General features: G+C 39.8%; 1 protein-coding gene across 2 annotated transcripts in view; it reads right to left on the bottom strand.

Annotated features, from left to right (window-relative positions):
* TPK1 (thiamin pyrophosphokinase 1) overlaps positions 1–25,582 on the bottom strand; it is a 309,138-nt gene that overhangs the window by 170,915 nt on the left and 112,641 nt on the right. For both annotated transcript variants that reach the window (XM_082278078.1, XM_082278079.1), the window contains one exon: positions 22,330–22,399. In XM_082278078.1, the coding sequence (XP_082134204.1) occupies positions 22,330–22,399 (70 nt within the window). The remainder of the gene's footprint in view (positions 1–22,329; positions 22,400–25,582) is intronic.

Genomic DNA, 25,582 nt, shown 5'->3' with positions numbered 1-25,582 from the left:
GTTCATTTAGGAAGAGGAGTCTCTCTTGCCCATGCTATGAACACATTATCACAACGAGCCAGCCGCCCGGGTTGGTTCTCTGCTCACATGTGAGTCCCTTCCCCGACTGGCAGCTTTTCCCACAACTGCTTTTGAGGGTCCACTCTTGAATTACTGGGGTACAATTTTAAGGTTGAGCTGTTCAGAAATAAAAGTTCTCTTCACCCATCTCTGGGAGCATTTAATCTCTAAGAACAGAGGCCCTCCTCCTTCCCTGGGAGCAAAGGGTCTTCCTCATCTTCATCTCTAGGACTATCTCTGGGAGCATCTCTAGGAACAGAGGTCTTCCCCTTTCCATGTGGAGTAAGCATCCTCATCACTTCCATCTCTCCCTGTTCAAACTTCTCATCAAATTACAGCTGCTTCAGCATCTGCCTATCTCAGTGCAGGTGCTTTTGCTCACAAGTACAAGTTGAATGCTCCACTCCCCCATGCCTTCATGAAATTACAACAGGTACTCTGATATATCATAGCTTCACAACAGAATTTCAGTTTTAAGCATCTCCTCTTTCTCCTCCCTCAGGTTTTCAGCTCTTCACAGCACTAAAAGGGTTAATCTCATCTAGGCCTTGCAGCTGGAATTTCGCTTATCGCTGTTGGTCCCATGATCTTTGCTGGACAGCGGTGCAGCTTCAGCTGAATCTTGGCTGCACTGGAGAGGGGGAGCCGAGCCACTCCATCTGCACAGAGCAGGATGGGGGATTGGGGGGGGTGGTCGGCAGGTGGAACAGGGCCCGTCGGCTCCAGGATGGCCGTGGCCTGGCCCAGCCTGGCCCGAGCATGGCCTGGGCCAGGCCCACCGGCCCCCGCATGCGGCCCCGCAGCCACCTGTGCCAGTGCCGGAAATGGGAGAGGGCTCTGCCCAGGCTTTGTCTATTCTTAAGGGTGGATCACAGAGGCGGTCACAATTTAAGTGGCTTAAAGAATTGTCCATATTCAAACTGGCCAGCTGATAGGTTCTGTCAGGTTAGAGGAAGCTGTAAGCACCCCTTTGCAAGAACATCACTTCCGGGACTATGCTTTGCTAACCCATGACACTTGTTCCAAGCAGACAAGAGGAAATCTGCAGGTTCTCAAAAGTCTGTATTATGCTGCTCCTGTTTGGGCCTGCATTTTCTTTTCTGATTTTCACTTACACATCATTTTACAGATGGATATTCTGTTTTGTGGCCAGAAAAGAGACACCTCTACACTTAGATAAGTAGGATGACCAGCCATGAAAAGTGAATTGTCATATAAAAATTTACTTTAGAAACACCTACACAGAAGATAAGAAGTCTTCAGGAGAAAACCAGAACATCTGATTACAACAAAATTACTGAAAGGCAGAGTTGATTCTGTACAGTTATTGAACATGCTTCCTATCCTAGGCTCTAATTGCCTGTAGAGGAGCCACTGAACAAACCATTTTTATTTCTGGTGAAGATGTGCTTGAGTACCTTAAACATATTAATATGATTCCTTCAAGTTTCGAGCCCTTACGCTGATAAGGTACATAACATTTTGCAGAGAAACAATGCATTGAGGATCCTGAAAACAGCCGGACTACACAGAGGAACAAAATGTATCACTTCATGTTTTTAGGCGGTGTGAGCCCATGTGGCAAGGAATGGAGAAATGACACATAGCAGCAGACAGCTGTTTGAAGTCTGTTGTCTCTATATGGCTGAAGCTGGGTAAGTCACTGGGAGGCAGAAGTTTTATTAAACCTTCTGCTGCTGACCTCTGCTGCAGTTTCTCCAGAGCTGACAGAGAACCAGGATATTCCAGCAGAGCATTAGCATTTCAAAAGGTACCTGCACCTCTTGCCTAGCACAGCACAGCAGCATTAATTAGAGAGACAGCAGAAGATAAATGCGCATACAAAATGAGAGTTGGGCTCTATATGATGCTGAGTAACCTCTACCAAAAAGCACCCTCCCTTTCATCAGATAAACTCAAGGGAGGATTCTCCAATTTCTACACAATCTGGCTGTACAATGCATGACCCTATTCCACTTTCTGGAACTTGTGATTTGGACAACAGTGTATTGCAAAGTTTAACAGAAATGCTTTTAAGGTTTGTACTAATTGAAAAGATGAAAGGTATGCCTCAAGCTCTGAAGGAATTGGTGGAAAACTGTTTAGTATACCAGTGTTTCTGTCTTCAGTAGGCTGGAACATCACAGCTGGGTAAAGCTCCTGCAGCTGGCAGAGATCTTACTTTAATCCTTGCTTTGCCTTTCTGACTGTGTCACCACCTCTACAGAGTCAAGGTACCAGTGCCATAATTTAGTTCACAAAGTCAGCAGGTTTACAGTTATGAATACACACAGCCAGTTCCCTCTTTCACAAGATTAAAAGCGTTTCAAACAACCATTTTCATGATCACAGCTGCAATTAAAATGCCTCTGATAAAGCTCTAATTAAAGAATAAAACCACCTTTTATAGTTACTTGACATATGGATGAAATTAAGAAACAAAATAAAGCTGCTACTCTCATGTATCAATAAATCTGCCTTCTGATCACAGCCTGATGTACTCAACTGAAATAGGTTTTCTAGCAGGGTTTTATTTGTTCAACTTTTTATAAGGGATAAAGAATGAGAGACTGACAAAATGTGTTCACCTAGGGAAAAATCAGCTCTCTTGACATTTTCTTCTGTAAAACATTTAAACTGCTATACCAAGCAGGTAAGTTCATACCTATGCTCTGCACCTTAATAGATGCAAAAGGATGTCTGGTTGACAGTGAATTGCCGGACATAAATCATTATTTCTTTCCACTGCTCATTAGTGAACAAACCTACATGTAATGAAATATAGTAATGTAAGGAAACCTGCTGCAGTGTCACCCTGCCACTATACGGGCTGTCTGCTTTCCCAAAGACTCCCAAGTAAAAGGAAATGCAATTCTAGCTGTTAACATTCTCCTTTAGTTTAGCTGCAGTCAGGTTCCTCCTCCTGGCAGTCAGCACAGCTTCCAATGCCTCCTGAAAAAAAAAAGCCTGTTCTAGAAGTTAGCCATTACCATCACCACCACAGGGAAGCTCCCTCCAGCTCCCCAGGTAGCTAATCTGAAAAGAAGATATAGCAATTACACAGCCATGGTATCCAGTGTAAGGGTGGGATATGCTCCTTAGGGGAAAAAACTCTAAATTTTGCACTGGCTGAAGGACCATGTCAAAACCTGAAGTCCTTCTTGCTTCTCAGAGCTTCCTTCAACCCTCGAAAGCACCAGCTGTCACAGGGATATTCAGAAGATACAATCTTTTCCTATCTTTAGCTGGAATAACTGATCAGCAGCTAATCAAGCCAAGATAACTTACAAAAGCCAAGGATCTAGTTTATATTAATTATTTCACAATTTAGCCCACAGCTGATAAATATTAAAAGAATAAAGCAAGCCACATCCTTTCAGACTTTATCTCATACCTGTGGAGTGACTACCATGGACACACAGTACTCATTTGACCTACCAAAATTTCACCTTCTGCTTATCAAACTAATTTTACCAAGGAAATACTGATCCTCAGCACAACATAAAATGGCTTTCATAATCACAGGAGTCTGTGCTGGTTTTTATGTTAGCAGTCCTACTGCAGGAGAATTCACAGAATCATAGAATGATTTGCCTTGGATGGAACCTTAATGATCATCAGTTTCAACTCCCCTGCCATGGGAAGGGATACCTTCCACTATATCAGGTTGCTCAAAGTCCCATCCAGACTAGTCTTGAACAATTCCAGGGATGATAAATACATCAAGGCAACAAAATTTTGCAAGAGGTCAAGGTCTGCAAGTAATGCCTCCTTCAGATCACATTAGATTTCTACCACTGTGAAGCCGTTACGACAGCTGTCACTAACAAGCACCAGAAATCTGCATGCATGTGCTGAAATCCTCACTAGGTCCCAATCCTTCAAACCTGCACACGTACAGACTCACCTGGCACACACAACCAGGGGGAGGGAAGCTCTGTATCAGCTCCATCTGAAACCAATACAGCTACATGCAACACAGCTGGCAACACAGCTGGTGAGTCACAACACACATGGAGTCCAATGCAAAACTCAAGCTTAGAAGCAATTTCATCATTACATTCAGAATTGGTAGAGCAGAAGAGGATGTAAAATTATTTTTTTATATTTTAATACATTCAAAACAGAGCAATTTTCCACATAATCTTTGCCAAGAAAAAAAAAAAAACCACCAACTAAACACAAACAATAGACAAAAAAAAAAAAAAAAAAAAGATTAAAAAAAGGGAAAAAAAAGCGCCTGAAAGCATGACCAAAAGAAATTTAAGGGCACTGTGAAGGGTCTCCAAGGCTACATTGAGAACTTGGTTGACTGAAGTGTATATAAATCTGAGCTAGCTTTAGAACAGCTCAGAGACTGGTAGTAGAGTAGTTATAATGGCAGTGCTTGCTGTGCTTGTTTCCAGAACATTGCCAACTTCACATATGAGACTCTTAAGTGTGTTCAAGAAACAAATGTGTGTGCCTGTCCATCTCCCCCCACCCATTAGTCAGACTAGGGTGCTACAGTGCATTTTCAGCAGAGCAAGCAGGCATGTGCTATTAAGCTTTTAATACCCAGGCTGTGGCTGGGATCTACCTACCAAACTCCATCTGCCTGTTACTTAAGCTGGCTGTCCCTATTAATGTTTCATCAAAATCAAGGAAATCATACTGTGGAGGGAAGGTTTGAAGAGAACCTGAGCCAGTCCTCCCATTTGTATCTGCAGCACTTCGTTTACTGCTACTTAAGAGCACAAATGATAGCACTGAGATAACTACCTACGTGACAGATAGAAGATCCAGGCAGGTCAATGTATAGATTTGTGCTTATTTGTAAGTGGCAATCACAGAAAAAAACCCCCTGTGCACTGGATTGAGGCATTAGAAACATTACAAACATACACACGATAGTATAGAATTCTCTGTTCTCAATCTCTCCCTGTAGGGTATGCCCAGCCACTGCCCTGGAGGGATGTCTGCTGAGATAAGGAGATTGAGCAATCTCCCAGCAGAATCCCCCTGGAAAGGCAGCCACTTTTCAGCTACAGTGAGAAGACAGACCCAGAATCCTCTGGGAGACCCTATGCAGATAGTTTGTAACCCACTGGCCTTTACCCTCTGACACCCATCCCCTGTATCCCTATAAAAGCTAGCCCTCTACCCCTGCGAGGGGGAGAGTGAGCTCGTCCCTGGCTTTCCCCTTCACCGGAGTACGGACCCACAATAAAGCTCCCTTCCGTGCGGAACCAGCTACACGAGCCTCTCGTCTCTCTCTCTGGTCTGGCCTGGAGGCTGCCCTGCAGAGCTGAGCTGGAATCACGAGCTGATAATCACTAAAGAGCTGACAGTCTCTGCATGGGCCCTCCTGCCAGCAGCTGAGGGAAGACACTGGGCCTCAGGAAGGCGATTCCTTTAGGGACCATCTCTCCAGACCAGTCACAGCTTCCTCGGTCAGAGCTACTGACCCCTAACCAGCTGTCATATCTCCCCTCCTTGATCCTCCTTCTTTTCCTCTTTTTGTCTATGTGGGCTAAAAGCACTCTCAGAAAAAAATCCCTCACTCTCAATAAGTAACACATAGGCCAAAAAAATCCCTGTCTCGGCCTCTGCAGAAGTAATTTTCTATCAAATGCAGTAGCTGAAAAAAATTTAATGTCAATTCTGATGCTGTTGTTTCCCTGCTTATTATAAAAAAAATGTAATAATATCCCCATATGAGTGTCACAATTTATTATGATTAAAAAATATAACCCTTACCTGCTATTCTACTAAGTTCTATTATTGTCATAATCACTTTGACTTAGTATTTTATTAAATTTCAACACATTAATTAACTTTTCTTGTAGGATGAGAACTAGATCTTAAGGACACAGATTTACCTATAAATAATACAAGTGCAATGATGAGCTCTTATTAAAAGCTATTCCCTTTATATACAGTGAGAGGAGGTGTTCCTCAGGGAAGATATTCAGAGGTCTAATATCCCTGCTGCCATCTGCACCATGTGCACTACAAGAAGGGAGAGGAGAACTCTGAGTGGATGCAGCATTGGAAAGGCTTTGGAAAAGACTGGGCACAGATGAGCTGTGAATCAGACACTTTGAATTAGTGTATACTGAGATGCTTTGGGAGTAGCCTGAAGACTACCACAGGTGACATGGAATGTAACCATCATTAGAGATGTCATTCAACAGAAGATGTCATTCAACTGAATGACAGTGTGGCCCATTCTTTCAGTCTAAAATTCACTACTACATAATTTTTCCCACACATTTTAATACCAGTAGGACATTAATTCTCAGGTTGATAAGTTTCTGAAAAATGTGTAAAGTTAGGAGGATTAGACCTATCTACCTGATAATGAAGTAGAGACACATATTTTACTGGAATAGCAGAGAAACTGTTGCTGAGGTTACTTTAGTAATTGTTCTTGGGAGAGAAGCGGAAAGTCCTCCTGAAGATTAACAGAGAAGTTTACTTCATTGTAAGCAAAGCATTGCCTAAATCCTAGGCTGTTAAATACCTGTTAAGTTCCAATGCAAAACAAGCCTGCACCAGCAAGCTACAGCCAGCCAGCTGGTAATAAATTGGAATTTGGACTGACATGCTGATAAAAAGGCACCAAGATTTTGGACCACTCCCGCCTTTAAATTCAGCTCCAGGTACTCCAGGAGGTACAGCACACCCACTCTCTCTACATAGCAATGAACCTCAGGTGCAGTTGACACTGCAGCAGTTTTTGGGAATCCCATAAGAAGTTTCAGGCAATGTGGCTCTTTAAATCTAAAAAACACCACCTCCCTTACCTAGATAGGAATGGCCATGATAGAGAGGGAGGTGGAAAATATCTTTGTTCCAAGCCATCAGGTCGCAGCCAGGTCCAAGGCCCTAGAAAGGCAGGCTGCAGCATTCACGAGCCAGTGCAGCTTTTCCAGAGGCCAAGCTGTGGAATCAAAGGGCAATTTCTTTTCAGTTGTACTCCTGGCTGATGTTGGTGCATGGAAGAGCTCCAAGAAGGAGTACATAGGAGCAGTTTTCCCCATTTGTTTCTTTTACAATGTGGGAAAAACAGTTTACAAATGCAACTTTCAGATGAGAAAATAATTTCAATTACTTTTAAAACACAGAAGTAAGGAATTAAAGCTACAACCTACTGGTAATTCATGCTTTTGGTCTCTAGATTCCTATAATATGTTTAGAGATTAAAATAATTCACTCTTCGGAGCTAACGAAATGGAACAAATCAGTGTGTGAATGTTGGAATGTTGGCTAATTTACAAAGAAGGTTGGGGAAAACAATAAAGAAAAATCTACACTTGGATTGACAACTTGTGTATGGTCCTGTGCCAGGATCCTGCCTAACGCACTTGAACAGGTGGATATATTAAACCCCAGAAGCACATGAACTAAAAGGGAAATTTTGATGAGCTCTTAAACAGGGTCATGAGTATGATTGTATTTCTGCTGATGCTACTAAAAGAAGTCAAAACTTGCCATGGCTTTTCCAGTGTGAACGTGGCAAAGGAAGCACTTTCCCCTCTGATTAAAAATGTGATCCTGCAGAATGGGAAGGCATCACAATCCTGATGAAAGCCCTCTTCAGCATACTGGGAATGCTATTAAAGTTCTTGAAACCACTACTGAGGTGTATTACGATCACATATATGCATGACAGCACTGACCACTTAATCCCCATTCTGTCATAGGCAAGTTGGAGAATAAAAATTACACCGACACCCAAGGGTATTTTATAATAGAATACGAAATAAAACAATAAATTTGCAGACGATTTTGGCTTTGCCTCATGGTATTGCATTATGCACCAAATATTCCTGGCCTCTCATTCATTACTATTTAATTACAACAGAATACCTTTCCTTCAGACTTAATTAACCTCTGAAAGGAGTTTGTGACCTTGGGATCCTCCTGCGCATTTGCGACGTGCTGTTGGAATATTGCTCTGCCTGGAAAAACTTCCTTTAATGCTGAGATTTAATGAAGTGCACAGGTTTTTACAGGGAACACACAAAATATGAGAACCCTGTATGTGGTCACTTAATGAACAAGAGCTAGAGCATATCAATTAGAATCATAAATCAATACTAAATTAACATTAAAAGATGCCACAAGAGTATCCCCAGAGGAGAGGCTCATTACAGTAAACGTGATCATGAATGCTCTTCCCTATTACTTTCACTGTGGGGCAAAGAAGAGGGAGTAATGAAATGAGGAGGGATTTGTCCATTTAATTCCTATTTGTTTAAGCTAGCAGAAGCTTAAGTATCCCACTAAGCCAAATGACAGTGTAGTACAGTTCCAGCTCCTGTCTTTGTCAGAAAGTGCCGTTCACACTGAAACACTGTGACTCTGAACGGAAATTGGAGAGCAGTAACCTTTTCCCAAGATGAGAGGCAGAATCACAGCTCATGCAGTCGCTTTCATTGCTTTGCTGCAAGCTTTGAACGATGGATTAATGTTGGCCCCTTGGCACCAATCAGAGCAGACTGGTGCTTACAGAGTAGGTGCTGGTCCAGTAGCTCACTGGCTAGGAATGCTAACTCTTCAAAATGGATTCTTCACCATCCTGAGAATTCCTTCTGAGAGCTAAAAATTGTATCAATCCATGCATGCTCCTCATACAATTCCCTCCTGTACAAAACCACCCCAAAATCACCTCATGCAGTTTTCATTTTTTTCCTTCAATTGAATGCATCAGAAAGAAGAGATATTGACATCCACATCTATCACTTCATTAATTACAGCCATTTGTTGTCAAACCTCACAGATGATGTTTTAGCAAAAAAGAAAAAAAAAAAAGGCACTGGATTCTTTACTGACTCTTTTCAGGTGTCTTTTTGGGACAGTCTTTCACCACTCAAAATACCTTCATGTGCACGATTCCAATCTGATCTGTCCACCAGTATTTAACACCCCTGCTGCAGCTTATAAAATTAGAAAACATCAATCCTCCTACAGATACCACTGGAACTTGCAGAGGAAAATAACAAAGCCTTCCTTTCTTTCTTTCTTGCTACAGAATAGCACTTGCTCCACTGGAGTTATTACCCAGGTTTATTCCAGAGACTTTTCTCCTTTTCAGCTTTAGTATCAAAAATGTTTTCACTCCCTTCCCATCTTTTTCCTTGTGCCCTGCTTTTCTCCGTCCCTTCCAATTTTTGCCTTTTTTAGATTATATCCGTGCCTAACCAGTTTAGATCCTCCAAACACCAAGGCAAAACCCCTGCTGACAAAGAAACAGAGATATTCAGAATTCTGTTGCATTGCTGCATAAAGACTCTATGATTCCAAGCCCTTGCAGAGTAACTTCACTTCTGCGCACAGCAAGCGACAACCACAGGCACTGCTCTGGCCCACAGCTGGATACCCACCACCGAACAATGTCATTGGACTTGTAACACACACCAGTTGCAGAAACAATAAATCAATCAATCAAGCAATCACTCTACTACTACCCACTCACCAGCTTAAAAAAAAACCCCAAAAAACAAAAGCTGACCTAGAAGTCCTACCAGTCTCATACAGAACATTTTGAGCTACACCCATGTACCAGTCTCTTTTTTATGCTGAAGGAAAAGGGGAAGTCCAAAGGCACAGCCGTTTGTCTGCGGCCATTGCTACCCCCTCTGCCACTGTTTCATACATCAAGCACTCTAAAAATATGCCTTTTCTAACCTGCTGATCCTTATCAATCTTCTTCACTTGCATCCTATAAGGTCTCTCCACACCAATGGGTTAATCCAGTCTCAAACTGCAAATCCCTACTTTTCCTTTCACTTAGATAGTCACTCTAATTTATGCAAAACACTTATAATGAATAAAGGAAGGAGAAGAGCTAAATGATTATTTATTGCTTCTATTCTTTTTTTTTTTTATATGCCAGATACCTTTTACACAGAGATCAAAACACTGAAGAAAATGAAGATCAAACTTCATGCACATGCATACTCTGTGGTCCAAAACATTTTATCTACACGTTCCCATGAGTCACATGATGTGAGTACCTTCAACTGCCCACTCAACTTAATTTCAAAAGAAAGAAACTTATTCCAGCTGGAGTTCCTTAACCACCAGGGAAAGCCAAGCAGTTTAAGAGTTAAGCAGTTTGTGTAGGTGGGATATCCCTCGAGAGTTAGACCAAGAATAGAGCAAGAACTATTCTTAGACCAAAAATAATTTATTGCTACGGTATTAATTTCATTCCTGGTGTTACTGCTACTATTCTAAATATTCTAAATATTTTAATCACTGTGTGGGCACCTCAAAGTTATTTCACATACAGTAAGCAGTAATAATTTCCAACTATTTCCAATGATGGAATCAGAGTAATAGATGCTCAAACAACATTTACACAGTTAAAAGGTTTTTTGTTTGGTTTGGGTTTTTTTTTAAAGCCCCAGGGATAAAAATGGATTATGTCCCAGTCTCTGGAAGATGTGGTTACTGACAAAGTTACAGGAGGAGTCTCGTTCTTGTTCCATCCATTTCACAGGTTGTTGTAACAACACCAGGTTGCTGAAAACATTAGATCCAGCTGTGGCAATTTCCCTGCTTGCAATCACCATGGAGAAGTGATGCATCAAGTAAAACATTAGTTATAGTGCAAGAATTCAAGGCAATGCATGGAGAGGGTGTAATTGCTTAGGCATCTAGTGCTTAATATCTTACCAATTAAGTCAATAGAACATCCTGAATTTGCACAAAAGGCAATGTGGGTCCCTATTCAACAAGCACAGGCTCCACATGTTTCTGTGTTGTGACAATAAATAAAAATACCTAAGTAACACTAAAAAGAGAACAAAACTGACAAGCTTGCATGGAATCACAGTTCCCCTCATTCATCAGGTGCATTTCAAAATCCCAAAAAAAGCCACGACCCAATTTCTAGCAGGATCTTCAGGTTGTGTGCCCACAAAGATAGTCACTGGTCAGTCTTGGTTTGTTTCTTCTCTCTCTAGAATGAAACTGAAATTTCGACCATGTTCAGCTGTATTCATTCTCAAGTATAATTTGTCTGACCCTTTTTATTTTGTAGTCAGTTTAATATTCCTTGGTACTTAGGAATAAACAAGGACATTGCTCCAAAGCCAATAAAAGCTGAATGCATCTCTTCCTTAGCCCATTTCAGTAATTTCGTTGTACGGTACATGCACATGTCCCTATTTGAACCAAAAAGAATTACTGCAAGACAGATGCATTTTTTTATTCTGAATGTTTCCATGTTCAGACTGCCTCACAACATACAGGTATTTCGGTGGTATGCTAGAGTTGTCATCCCCCCCTTTATCTACTGCTCTCTTCTCTCATCTCTCTGAAGTTCACTCTTCTAGTCATATCCTTGCAGTACTAATCTGTTCCTGAGGTGCTGATATGTACACAAGTGATTACAAAAAGATAAGAAAAATGGAAAATATTTGCAAGTAAAGACATTGCCCACAGCATACAGAACATGCTCATGCTGCCATCAGAAACCATCTTAGTGCCTTAGCGCATATTTCAGTCAAAACACTCCCTATTTCATAGCTGAGTTAATGAGCCAGAGCTGAAGGATGTGCTGATACTGGTCCAGGGTTCTGCAGAGACATCATAACCAGTTTGCAAATAGACTCTAGACTTGATCATGTGTAATGTCCCACACAGGTAGAAAAGCATCAAACCACAACCCCAGTGGACCTTTATGCATTTCCATTTATTTAAAGACACTCTGTAACCTTGGATCTAATCTACCTGCTGTATGATCAGACATCATTCTTCTCAGTTATTCGGGATCAGTAGGCAAGATATTTCTGTACAGCTTATACCATTTCCAACAGCCTTTTGACTATCTTTTAACATTAATGCCTGAGGTATTTTCATTTTATCTGTTATCAAAAACAGAGCTTTATTCCCTTGCTCAAAAATCAGAATTCTCTACATTTCTCTATAATTGACATTCACTACGTTTTCAGGTGTACTGAATAAAACTATTTTTTTCCTCCACCATTTTGCAAAAATGATGCTCAGGCTATTATCTAAATAAGGCAAGTAGTATGGTGGTTGGAGAGGAGTGTGCATACCCATGAGTGTGATTTTTGTATGAACTATGAGTTGAAGGAGATTTGAGTCTCTCTGAATATGTGTATCCAAGGGCAGCTTTGGAGGTACCACTGTACACATTATCCACATGCTTGAACAAATTATTTCTGGTAGCAGAACAAAACTGATTCTGTGATGTCTCAGAGCTCCAATTTTTTAACAAGGCTTAATCCTCTTGCCTTAAATTATGGAATTTGTAGAGCTGGCAACCTTATCTAGCCCACCTTTCAATCAACCAACAATTAATTGATGCTCAACCCTTCATGTGTAAGGAAACTGGTTCTGCAGTTTTTGCTCTATGGTTTATCCTTGTCAGAGACACAGGGTATTCATCTCCTCACCCTAAAAAGTAAATTTATTCAATATTCTTCGTTATCAACTGTAATAAGCAGCCTTGATCACAGCTTGAGAGCACAGTTCCTTGTTCTTGACAGCATTTTCTGTGAAAACAACTGTGGCACAAAACATTTTTAAATGAAAAGCTGAAAGAGTCCATTTGTAAAATGAAACCACTCTTGGAATACAATTAGGTTTAAAAACAAATCTTAGCAGAACAACTAGGAAAAATGGTTTAAAGATGAATGAATTTATATTCTAAAGATTTACTTCTCATTATATTCTACAGTACATAAAGTCCCCCCATTTGCAAGCTTCTGGCTTCACTAACACTAAATTTAAACAGATTTGAAGAATACAATAATCTGTTCTGAAAATAAAAGTGTCCATTTGAATGCAAATTGTTAAAAGTCAGAACTTCTGGCTTTCACGTATTTATAAAATAGAGCAGAGTCTCCTGAAAAAAGAGAATAGGAAAGAAAACCAAGCAATATCCACCCAGAATATGTTTGTGCTCCAACAGTCACTAATAAGTTTACTGAAAGAACATTTTAGAGACAACAAAAGCTAATCTGAATAATTTATCTATGGGTATTTTTTGTGTTCTGTCCCATTATGCAATATCCTGTGATTTGAAGTCACCTGCAAGGTGAAGACTATACCTTCTCTTTCCAAGAATTTTCCAGGCTAGGAAAAAAAGACAGCCAAAAACCAAAAAAGAGAATGGGTGTTAGAGCACTAGGAATCCCTTCCTAAATGTCTGAAGTGTAACAGTGCAGATTAGTCAACTTCAAGGTAATTTATTAACATGAATTCATTTTAAGGCATTAATAGCACATGGATTTCTGTGCTCCCTGATTGAACACTACTCTTGACATTCTTCTCCGGTCTTAACAGAGCTTCTTTCAAATCTGAGATCATTCTTGACATGTTCAATATAAAATCTGCACTTTAAATTTTAAATGACAAGTACTATTGCAGCAAAGACCCAGCTTGGTTTGAGGCTTGTAAGAACTTTCTAGTTTTGCTTTGTTGCAGGAATAGGAAAACTCCCAGTCCCCAGGCTGCCCCAAACACCTGTAGAAAGCATTGCTCCATAAAAACAAGCATCGCTGGCTTAATCTTTAATTTCTATTGATAGTCAGACGTGCAAAGGAAACGAAGGCATACATTTCACCCAAACACTACACACAAATCCAGCTTGTCCTGGATCCTGAGAATTACTCCTTAGGCACAACAAACCAAACCACTATAAAGTTGTGAGTACTCTTTGGCCAGCTCAGGAATCTTTTCCCAATGGCTTCTCCCAGATGTGACTCAATGCACAGATATTTTATCACTGCAAAATCCTAACTTCTAGCATTGGGGTGGCCATAAATGATTTTTACCATGTCATAAAGCCAGAAATCAGCCAGATGGCAATGACATTCCTCTACTTATAGTACACTAGGGGCAGAGATACAGCTATTTGAAGAATAAACTGAAGCAGTACAAACCCTCTGTTTGAAAGACCTGGGATTAATTGAAAGTGTCCCTTTATTCTCTTTTTCTCAGCCCCCTTTTTCCCTGTTTTTTTTTTCTAGAACTGCTGTTCTGGACAAATCATGACCCTTTGATTTCCTGGCTGGCAATTTAAACTTGGTTTATAGCGTTCTTACTGGGATAGAGCAGTTTTATGGGCAAAGCACCTCACTTGCAGCCAGGAGACCTTGTTTCTAAAGTTGAATGGTCCACCTGTTTTGTATTTGCTCATCACTCCATCTCCCTAGACTTTTGTCCTGGTCCTTCAAATCTACTCCTAAGCAAGATTAGAATCATTCCAAAAAACCAGAGATTCACACTTAATGTTTGTTGATGTGACTGAAACAACAGTGTCCTAATGCCATCTTTGAATGTATTGAGGTATGCAAAGAAAGAAAGAAAATCAGTGGATTTATGCCAAAGCATGAAGATCCCTGGAGCACTCCTGAAGCTCAAGTCTGCTTCCACCTAGGACCTACTATTCATTATTAAATACTGATCTCATGAGGAGTGATACCTGGCCCTTTCATAGGCTCATCTTTTAACAAGGAAATATCAGAAACTCTGATGAGATCATGTGATTAGGAAAGCATTTTACTCATTCTTAAGAACTATTTTCCTGCATTTTAAAGGTGACTAACTGAGAATGTGAGATGATTTTGTAACTCACTGAATGACTTTGAGCAAATGAATAAAGGAACAAAATAAAAGTCTTGGTTCCCAGTTCTCCATTTTAACCTGTAGACAATACTCTCAGATTTGAGACTGAGACATAACCTGGTACATCTACATCTGCCTCTTGTGAACCATATCCAGAGGTTCTACCTAGGACTGCTTTTTCTTTTCTACTCTTCTCCTGTAAAGAAAGCATGGTCCTGTAGTAAGACAATAACTTGCTTCCATTGTCTCCTGACATAAAAGAAACAAGGCATTCATACATCCACGTACACATGTGTACCTCAGGGATGAAAAGCCAGCCATTTCACAGCTTCTGTAAGGGCATGATGAGACCAAGACTTCTTTCTATTAGAGATCTAACTTTCAGGGGTCACAACAACAGGCAGGGCTGTCACCTTCCATAATTTTCAGTTATAAATATTACTATGACTCTACAATTACCCATCTTGACTAGCAAAAGCAACAGAAATTCAACATAAAGAGTAATTTAATCTCAACTAGATACTGCTAATATTTTTAAGACCATATGTTTTATTATTATCTGCTATTTGATTTTCAGTTTGAGGAAATGATAAAAACAAACTTGGCCATTTTCTGTTATGGTTTATGTAGTGAGTACAATTAGAAGCACCCAGTTGCTGGTGTCTCTCTCAAAATACATCTCCACTTCTTGTGATAGCAAAAGAGTACTTCTCCTCCTCCTAAAATTCTCAAGTGAATCCGAACTAATGGCTGTGTAACTCCCAGATTTTTCCTTTATAGCATATGATGACTAAGTGAATAGAAATAACTCCTTTTCCAGAAGAATACATACATACTCCTGGGTCTGGCTTATACAACTGTTTAATATGAAGATGAACCTAGCAGTAAAAAAATAGACCAATGATTTCCAACTCTCATAATTTCTGTAAGCATTTGATTCAGAGACCAAATAAGTCTCATATGCCTAGTGATGTTATTGCCCTAATACTTTCAGGAAACTCCTTCCAATACAGGAAGCTAATTTTGGTTTAAATTGAGGACTGAAACTATGCATATTTCGTAATATTCATGTCTTGCTACCTCAACTCTTCATTTTTTCTGAAACAAATCTTGACTTATATTAACAGTGCACAGCTACTGGAATATAAATGTATTTGAAAACGCAATCAAGTGAAAGTAATTAAATTGAAAATATAAATGAAAAAAGCGAAAAACTACATGATCATAAGGTATCTCAAGAATTTCTCATCTGTACTACCTGAAACAAACACATTATTTAACTTCAAATGGATTCATCTTCCCAAACACTGAGATATAAGTTTCTTTGGTTTCTTTAAATTTGTTGTTGCCTGGCTGTTTTCTAAAGATTTAAAAATGGATTCCAAGTCAGGTATTTCCTTGTCCTGGGTAGCAGTGTATTCTATTACCATCCCCATCAGCTGTTGAAATCAGGTGGGGTAGTGTTTCCTTGCCTCCTCCCTCTGGACTATCTTTCTGTTAATGGCCCATCATTGTCCTGCTGCATGACTCAAGAGATAACTGCTCCGGACTATCTTCTGTTAATGAGCCCAATCAACACCTGGCCTCATGACTCATTACCCCATTGTGAGATGCTCCACCCAGAGGGAGGAACCAAGCATCACAGCGTGGATATAATTTGAGATGCTGAACACCAGAGACAACCTTTCCACTGGATTTCTAGAGGATAGGAGCTACACAGCCACCACTGGACCACCTAAGGAAGAGCAGACCCTTTTTCTACAGGATCACCGCTTCAGAGGACTATAGCCACCATTCTACCAGACTGCTACAACAGGGAGTCAGGTTGTATCTTGACTTTGTCAGTTTGAACCAGTGTTCTCTTTTTTTTTTTTTTTCTTCCTTTTCTTTAATTTCCCCATTAAGTTGTTATTCTGACTTGGTGCCTCCCACTGGTTTGTTTTCAAACTAGTACATTCCTAAAGGAGGAAACTGTGGATAGGGAGTTTTTTTCTGAACACTCCTGAAGAATTTACTAGGATAAGTGCAAGATTCTAATTTTGAGCTTTAAACACTGCTATAGTTCTTAGGTCAGGCAAAGATGTCTGATGTAAAAGATCTCCTTAAGCCATTTGACAAATAAAGCACTGGCTGAGCTTTCAACTTTCTTGGTTTATGGACTGTAATCCCTCAAATCAAAGAACTCTTCACTACTAGCAGCAAAGGTGCTAGCTTTGACCTCACAGTTTCAGAGGCTATTTTTTTTTAAACATTATTAACACATATTCTCATATCAAAAACTTCACAAGTATAACTACCTCACATCCTACCCAAATCATACAATAAATAGATTTTAAAGACAGGAAATGATCATTATGCTCTTCATGTATAACTCTATACTCAGATAACCTCATTCAGTGTTTTCTGCATCAGTGTCCTAAATTTTGCCTGAATATAAAATAGCTTAAAAACAATACTCAGTTTAATCTGAAGAGTTCAAGCAAAGAATTCCTCTCAACTCTACATTAAGCTACATCAATGGCTAATTACCTTCATAAGTACCCTATTTCTAATCCAATATGGAACACAGCAAAGTATGTATGAATTTCTCAGTCTAATAATCTTATTAGGGACCCACTTTTCCATGAGTAGGAGGTTATTCAGGAAAAAAGACAGAAGATCTCATTTTACAGATGGGTTTTGCTAGCTGTTGTCCAACTGTTTCTCTTTTGATTATCTTGACAATGGAGGCACTGGTTCTCAGATTAGTCAAATTCAGTGTAAGCTATAAATAGCCTATTGAAGCAGCCAAGACACTACTAACCCTCACTAATTGCTAAAATGCACACACGAAACCATCAAAATACACAGACACTATGAGCTATCTTTCCACTTTTCAAGCAAGCAAATACATGATAATGATGACTACTTTTCCTCATGGAAGGTACACCAGCTTGGTCTTCCTATTCAAAGGTTAAAATTTTGTTTAGCTTTCAAACTTTAATGCAAAATACGACCATGGAAAATGCATGCAGCTTGGAAGAAAAACACAGAGATGTTTGCAGTTGCAGAGCTACAGTCTTGTTGGGATCACAGAAACATGACTGAGTGTTGCAATGAGGAGATGCAGGCTTTTTAGGAAGAACAGGATAGGAAGATGGGGGAAAGGAGTTGCCCTTTCTGTAAGAGAGTAGATAGAGTGCACAGAGCTGTGCCTGGGGATAGAAGAAATTAGGCAAGCTAAAGCCCAAGTGGAATTGCATCCTGACAGGGATGTCAAAAATATAAGTTGATTGTAAAAAGACTTTTTTGAGGTCTGTATTTGAAATTTAGCAGCTGCATCAACTGTAAATGTCTATAAAATTTGTTCCTAAGTTTTAAAAACTCCTGTGGAGCTTCTTGAAGCTGTCTGCATTTATGCCCAGTTCAAAGAATTGTATAGTAGCAGCTGCATTTTCATGCATTACCTGACTTCACCTCAGGTATGTTTAATATGTAGAAAATGCTACCATTTTCCAGTTTTACTGCTACTCTTATATTTTATACAGTTCACAGGAAGAAACTGAAAGGGTAGTGAAAATGATGTTCTCAGTGACTGTAGGCAAGCCAACTAGTGTCGCACAGTAAGTCTGAAATGCCAGCCAGAACTCCAGAAACACAGTATTTTTCATGATTGGTTTATCCTTCCTCTTGGAGAGCTCACTGCTCCCCTCTTTAACCTGATGCCCTTAAGACTGCAAAACCTGAGTACACAATGGATTTGATATCTCTCTGGAAAAAGCATCCAAGACACAAGTACTAGTGATTGGTTTTAAAGGTTCCAATGTGATGATAGTTCTCAGTGCATTTTCACCTTTGTATACTCCAAAGCCAGTGATACCCAGGTTAATCAATACCTTAAGATTTAATCAGAAAGTGTTGAGAAACAAGTTCTGTAGTGTGATACAGATAAGCAACAGTGTAATGCTGAAGTGGAAAGCAGTGCTTCATAATGATTCAAGAAAATTCAAAATTGGATAGGCAAGGCAGACAGAATGAGGCAGAGCAAAAAACCCATAAAGATCAGTAACTCGCCTTTAACTCTGATTAGCTGCAAATGTTTAGCAATCAAGAATGGTTTAGCAGTAATCCTTATTTCTAAATGGGAACTGGTGTTACCAGTCTGTGGAAAATAACCTTTCTGGACTGTAGAGTCAGAGAGAGAAAAGCACCAGCATTCAGTCCTTTTTCACTCCTGTCTTTCCAACAGCTCCCAAGGATCAGCCTCTTTAAGGAAAAGTTATCCTGCCCTTTTGGTTACTCTTCTTAGCCCTCATGCTTTAGAAGGCAATTTGTTTTAACATACCATTGAAAAAATCCAGCATGATTTCTCCTTGTTAGCACTTAAAAAATGAAGGTTTTCTTGGATTGGTTTGTTTTTAAACAAAAATAATTGCAACCCAGACTTTTTGAGAAAATGGGAAAACCAACCAAACATCATAAAAATGACACCACGAATACAGAGGAAGACATATAACACCTTACATATATTAACCTCATGACATAATGTGTCATTGCTATGTCAGCCTGTGCAGTGCTATAGAGAGGAAGGAGTGAACTTCCTTTGCTTGATGGGTCTAGCACAAAAGCAAGTCAAAATATCAGTGGAGAAAACAGGAAACAGATGGAGGCAGGGGGCTCTTGACTCACCCTTTGCTGCTTTTCAACCACCAGCACAGGCCAGCATAATGAAAAGCAAGTTAAAGAATTTTCAGCACTGAGGAAGAACATGGTAGCAGCAAAAGGAGGCTTAAGAGGGAATACCTTAATTAAACACCAGCATCCAAAGACATAACCAGCAGACAAGACTATGCATCATCCCTCTGCACCCCTCCTTGGATATTGACACAATCGAGTAACTCTACAGAGTGCCTGTACTCCAACACACACAGTATAGGAAACCAACAGGAGGAACTAGAGATCTGTGTATAGTCACACATCTAACTGCGATTATGGAGATGTAGTGGGATAGCTCCCGTGACTGGAATGTTGTCATGAAGGGCTACACACTACTTAGGAGAGACAGACCAGGAAGGTGTGGTAGTGGAGTTGCCCTCTGAGTGAGGCAACACTGGGAATGTATTGAGCTCTGTCTCGGTGAGGATTACTTCCTTACACAAGATGTGGAGGATCCCACAAGGAATGGTGTGCTGCTTGACCTTATACTAAAACAGAGAAGGCCTTGTTGGAGATGTGAATGCTGGGCACAGCTTTGCCTGTAGTGACCATGAGACTGTGTAGCTCAGTGTGGGGAAGGAGGAAGCAGGGCAGTGAGTAAGACTGTAACTATGAACTTCAGAAGAGCTTTAGCCTCTTCAGGGATCTTCTTCAAAGAATCCTGTGGGAATGAGGCCTGCAGGAAATAGAGGTCCGAGAGAGTGGGTTGATATTCAAGGATCAATTCCTCCAGTCTCAAGAATGTTGCATCCCAGTGAGAAAGAAATCGGGCCAAGGGGAAAGAAGCTTGTGGATGAACAAGGAACTCCTGTCATTACTCGAGTGTAAGCAGGAAATAGAGACAAAATGGAATCAGTGTCAGGACACTTGGAATGAATACAGAGAGGTTGTCACAGTAAGTATAAATGAGATGAGGATGGTCAAGACCCATCTGGAATTAAAGTTGGCCAAGGCTGTCAATAACAATAAGAAGGGCTTCTTCAGCCCCCTATGGTCCCTTCCAACTTTACCCATTCTGTGGTTCTGTAATATGAACTTACCTCCAAAGAAAGACACCTGTACAACAGTCCCAGGCTGAAAGCTGTTCTTTTCCCAAAATATTATCCCTAATTCCCATTCTAAAGGATTCTTCACAAAATTTAGTGTCACTAAGACTCAAGCCCAAAATATCTGTCAAGTTCTTCATTTATATCTCTTGTGTATAATAATCTCTCTAAAATTGAAGGACTATAGTTTTTTAGGTTTTTATACAACACAATTAGATATCAGGGCTTTGCATAAAGTATAGTTTTAAAAGAAGGTTAAGAGAGCATTAAAAAATTATCAATATGTCAGTAGAGTCTGAGCAGAGGGCTCTTTAATAACAATGGACGGGGAATTTAAAAAAAAAAAAACTTCAGAGAAGTAAATGGATATTTTTTCCAGAAGAATGATTTCTTTAAAGACAAAAATCCAAATTATGCACGTCTTCTTTTTTGTTTCAAAGGAACTACTTTGAAGGTAAAATATACCTACCCAAAGCAATTAAGATGAGAAGAAGAAAGATAGAGGAAAAGAATACTCCAAGGGCCAAGTATGTAAGACTGAAAGAACTATTAAGTCAAAGTATAATCATTCATTTTCCCCTGAATTATATTTATTTAATACAAGCATAAAGGTGTGCAGAACAGATGAATGGGTTAGCAGAGAAGTTAAAGCAAAAAATCTTAAATGTTGTTCTTTGGAGACCATCACCATTATCAAAGAAAACTGTTTGCTGCAAGTCAATCTTGAATTCAGACACCTGCTCAAGTTTTCCATGGCTCTGTGAGCAACTACTAGAAAAGGAGAAATAGAATGTTATAGAACATAGTCTACAACAGTAGTGCTTCCCAGACTCCAGTCTTGGTTTTAGCAGTTGTAGAACTTCAGATAAACTTCTCACAGGTGACAAACAAATAAATTTTTAGTTTAGTTTTTACTTTTAGACTACACTTTTCCTCTCTAACTCTTGCCTTTAGTCTGAAGGAAAGGAGGAAACTGAGCTTCCTCATGTCTCCATCATACACCTCCCATGAGATGAAAAGCAAACTATGTGTCAGATTTTTCTGTATGGCTAAAACTGTTCTTAAGCTTGTAAGTTCTACCAGATGCCTTTCTCATTACTTTGCTCCAAGAGTCAGTTTTATCAGTTTGCTTTTATGAAACTACGTTTTTATGAATTCTTGCTCAAAACAACTGAAAATCCTAAAGACAAGTAAAAAGAATCCTTAGTAGGCTAAGTTTGTACAATGTTGCATGGTTCCACTACAAAAATAAGAAATCACTTGAATGAAGTATTTTGCATCACAACCCCAGCTCAACACTTCTGGGGCAGAAACCCGGGATGTTTTAAAATTTTAAATGCCATTGTGGAAAACAAGAACATATTCTTTCAGTCATATTTCCTCACCTAGTGTACACATTTATAGATAGTCCCTGTGCTTGTCTTTGGTCATTCATAATGCCCTGATGCTAACTGAGAAATAATTCGAAAAGAAGACTTCCTATTTTATCACCCACCTCATTTCACTAAGTAAGCAGATTTCCTCTAAGGCCTCACATGAAAAATGAAGAGGACATACTTTGTTTCAGCTCATGGTGACAGGCATCAGATGTTCCTCTAGGCAACCCTTGCAAGGGGCACAGCAAATTTTTTCAGAGGCCTAACACTGATGGATGCACAAAATAAGACAGACTGAGAGCAGAGCTTTCAAGAGGAAAAAAGACCAGTGGGCTTCAGGGAAAATGGTATTTCAGGCTACTTGTGTTTTTAAAAATTGTAGCTGGGAATAAAAATTTAAGATAATGTGGAGAAAATATTATACTACCTGCCACAGTTCATTAAAGTACCATGCAGAGAGCAGGCAGCTACTTAAGTAACTGAACAGATCCCATTCCTCCACAATTTACTTTCATTGAGAAAAGATGACTTCAATGACTTCGAGTGTATTGCTCACATACCTTTCCTGGCTCCCTTCAGTGATGTGGTAGAGACGATTGGCACCTCCATCAGCACAAGCTCTCAGGGAAGCTACAAGTGGAGAAAGAGAACATCAGTGCATTTGTATTATAAACAAAAGCTCACAACCAGTTGACAGTGCTGCATAAACTTAATTGTTCATAGTGGCATAGGGAATAAGCTTGAGATCTTGTATGCCTTTTAGTTTCCTGTACTTGACTGCTTTCCCTGTTTCTCTAAATAGAAATTTGAACTGTTTTTATCAGACTAGTGCCAATCTTCATCTGACTGTGCCACTGTAGTTGCAAACAGCTTATTTCTATCCATCTGAACCTGCTGCCCAGCCAGCTTAAACTACAAGACAGGTAAATATTCAAAACCTGAAAGGACCCACCCTCCACCTATGGATGGATCCTCCACCTTGTCACAAGTGGGAACTTGCACTGTAAACACAACTGTTTCTCAGCCAGGCAGAAAGTTCCCTATGGTGGCTCTACAGCAACCAGCATAACAACTGGGAAAAAAAAAAATAACCAAGAGTTAATCATGACAATACCCTTTTCTCTTTTTTCCCCTCCTATGACACAAAAATGGTAACTTTATTACAGTTCCTGTATTGTTCCACAGACTGTTTGAATCTTCTGATATAAAGTAGGTGGGTCAGATCTTAGCTTTAAATCTTGGACTATCCTGGTATAAAACCACAATAATTTTCAGTGCTCCCAGATAACCTGGGGACCACAGAGGGCATGTGCCACTAATTCCAGTTGATTTAAACACACAGAGACATGCTGTTCTCTTGTGATCCCATTGTTTATATAGACTTAAGTCAGAGAAAAGAGACAAGTCTAACACTATTATTACAAAATCAAATATAAATTGGTATATTTTATTCATAAGCTTCCCTATTCATCATCATTTAACTAACACACAGCTCTTTAATGAGGGTGTTAAAACCTGATAAGCTATTAAAGACTGAAAATGACCATCTTGTCTTAGCAGTCTTTATCAGTTTTGCTCTGAGATGCACAAGTTAGATAACTATAGCACACAAGATAAAAGAAGCCATCGCTTCCACACTGGGGCAGAGTGTTCCTTCCAGGCAAAGAGAGACTGACTGGTAATCCTGAAAGGGCTGAAAGTCACAGGGCTGGGGGGGGAAAAAGAGGAGAGACAAGTTAAAAAAAGGTACAATCAATCAGATCAGACACTTCTTGCTGCCGAGAATCCAATTTTCAGCTAAAGCTGCTTTCCTTTGGTGCTAATTTTTCAGTCAGAACCACCCCTCAGCAATTATACAAACCTGTATCTTTCCTTTTGGCGTACATTAGGTGGGTAATCTGCCTCTCCCCTTAGTTAGCCAGCCTATACAAATAGGGACAACATAGTTCACCTCTATAACTTCTCTTGTCTTTAAGTCATTCTTTCTTATGTGGGTGCTGAACTCCCACCACAGGCAGTGTTTGTAAATGAATATCTACTGTGCAGTATGCATGACCTTGGCTGAAGCTTTTTTGGGGGGAAAAAATAAAAAAGAAGGAAGCAGGACAACACAAAAGCTACCAGTTCATCACAGGTAGCTTTGGGTATGTCAGCTTTTTTTCCTTTAGGCTGAAGCCACGAGCAGAGCAGAGAACCAGCACTGTACTCCTCTGTACTGCTTCTAGCACAGCTTCTGCTCCTGCCCTCTGCAGTACCCACTATGACAAGCACTACTGCCCTCAGCCTTCTTGTACAGACCGTGCTCTTCTCTGTCTCCTTATACCACTTCACCCACTCCTTACAGCCTCCACCTGAACCCATACTAACAAGCCAAGGTCAAGCAGACTTGATCCTGACAAATCTTATCAGGTGAAGTAATTTCTAGATTATTCTAGAAGCTTGCCAGCCACTTACCATGGTGATTCACTGTTTCAGGCAAGTGCCTCATCTGGTCTGATGAATACAACATCACAAGACAAGAACACCACTTCTTGCCTGCTGTGTTTGACTGGAAGATTTTAACTTCTCCTTTCATTTGAGGTTACAGCTGAAAATGGATTGATACACTTCCTTTCACCTGGGCATATTTGCTAACTTGTCTCAGGGAGTTCAGCTCACACAGAACATAGTAATGGCCCACTGCAAGAAGAGTGTGTAATACCTGTCCTTAAGTCACCTATCCTGTCCACTGGCTTATTTAGCAGATAGAAGGCATCTAAGTAAGGCCTAGGACCTAAGGTACATAACCTGCCTAAAGGATGCTTCCCAGGCATTCCCAGACAGTCATAGTGTTTTCCTTCTGAAAACAGTGAGTTTTCCATCTATTCTTCCACATTTGAAAAAAACAGGTACTTTATAACTTCTGGGGGAAAAAAAAAAAGAAAAGAGAATGGGATGAGATACATGCAAAGAGATTCAAGTCTATTATCGGTCTCAATTACTTTAACACAGCCAGAGCCTTAACTACTGTAAATTCTCTCAATGGACTTACCACAAGTGAAGCCTGGCCCAAGATCTCTTCATCTGATCTGATTAAAACAACATGACCAAAAAACCAAAACCAAACTAAGCATTACAAAACAAATCAGCCTTCAGTCAGTCTGGTACATGTAAAAGTACTGAGACTCTCCCAAAGACAGGAAGGTGCCTAAGTAACAGATCTATGACACTTGGATGTTTTTCACACAGATATGGGGCTAGTATTTGTTGCCTTATATAACTGCAATTTAAAGCTGTCCCCCACATATTTATTCTTATTTATAAGAAAAAAACCCAACCAAACTTCTGTAGCATTGTAAAGTTATTTAGAGAAACAATTTATGAGGTACTGATCCTTTATCAGCAAGTTATTAACTTACAGTGAAATCAAACAAAGCCCCAGCTGCATTAAGGAACTAGCAGATAATTAACAGACTGGCTGGAAGCCAGTAAATCATAATATTTCTACAGCTATGAACTAAGCTTTGCTTGATAAAAAGTAATGATATATGTTAGCTGGAAGAATATGTATCATTATTATCTGGAAGTGTTTAAGGAGATAGTCAGCAATTCTAAGCTTACAGTTTGGATGGAAAATTCTCTATGAAAAATAAGAGGAACTGATTTTACACAGTGCCTTTTATATTAGAAACAAAATCACTTTACAAACAACTATTTGGCCAAGGTGCACCATGGCAACTGTGTAGGCAAATCTAGCAGTCTCTAGGCACTTCGCAACAGCTCACACAAAACCTCATTAATTAATTCAGCAGAAATTGAAAGACCTGAACAAGA

The sequence above is a fragment of the Coloeus monedula genome (genome assembly GCF_965178545.1).
Source record: "Coloeus monedula genome assembly, chromosome: 1".
Classification (NCBI taxonomy): domain Eukaryota; kingdom Metazoa; phylum Chordata; class Aves; order Passeriformes; family Corvidae; genus Coloeus; species Coloeus monedula.
The sequence above is the reverse complement of the archived record's forward strand: the minus strand, read 5'-3'. Positions and strand labels throughout refer to the sequence as shown.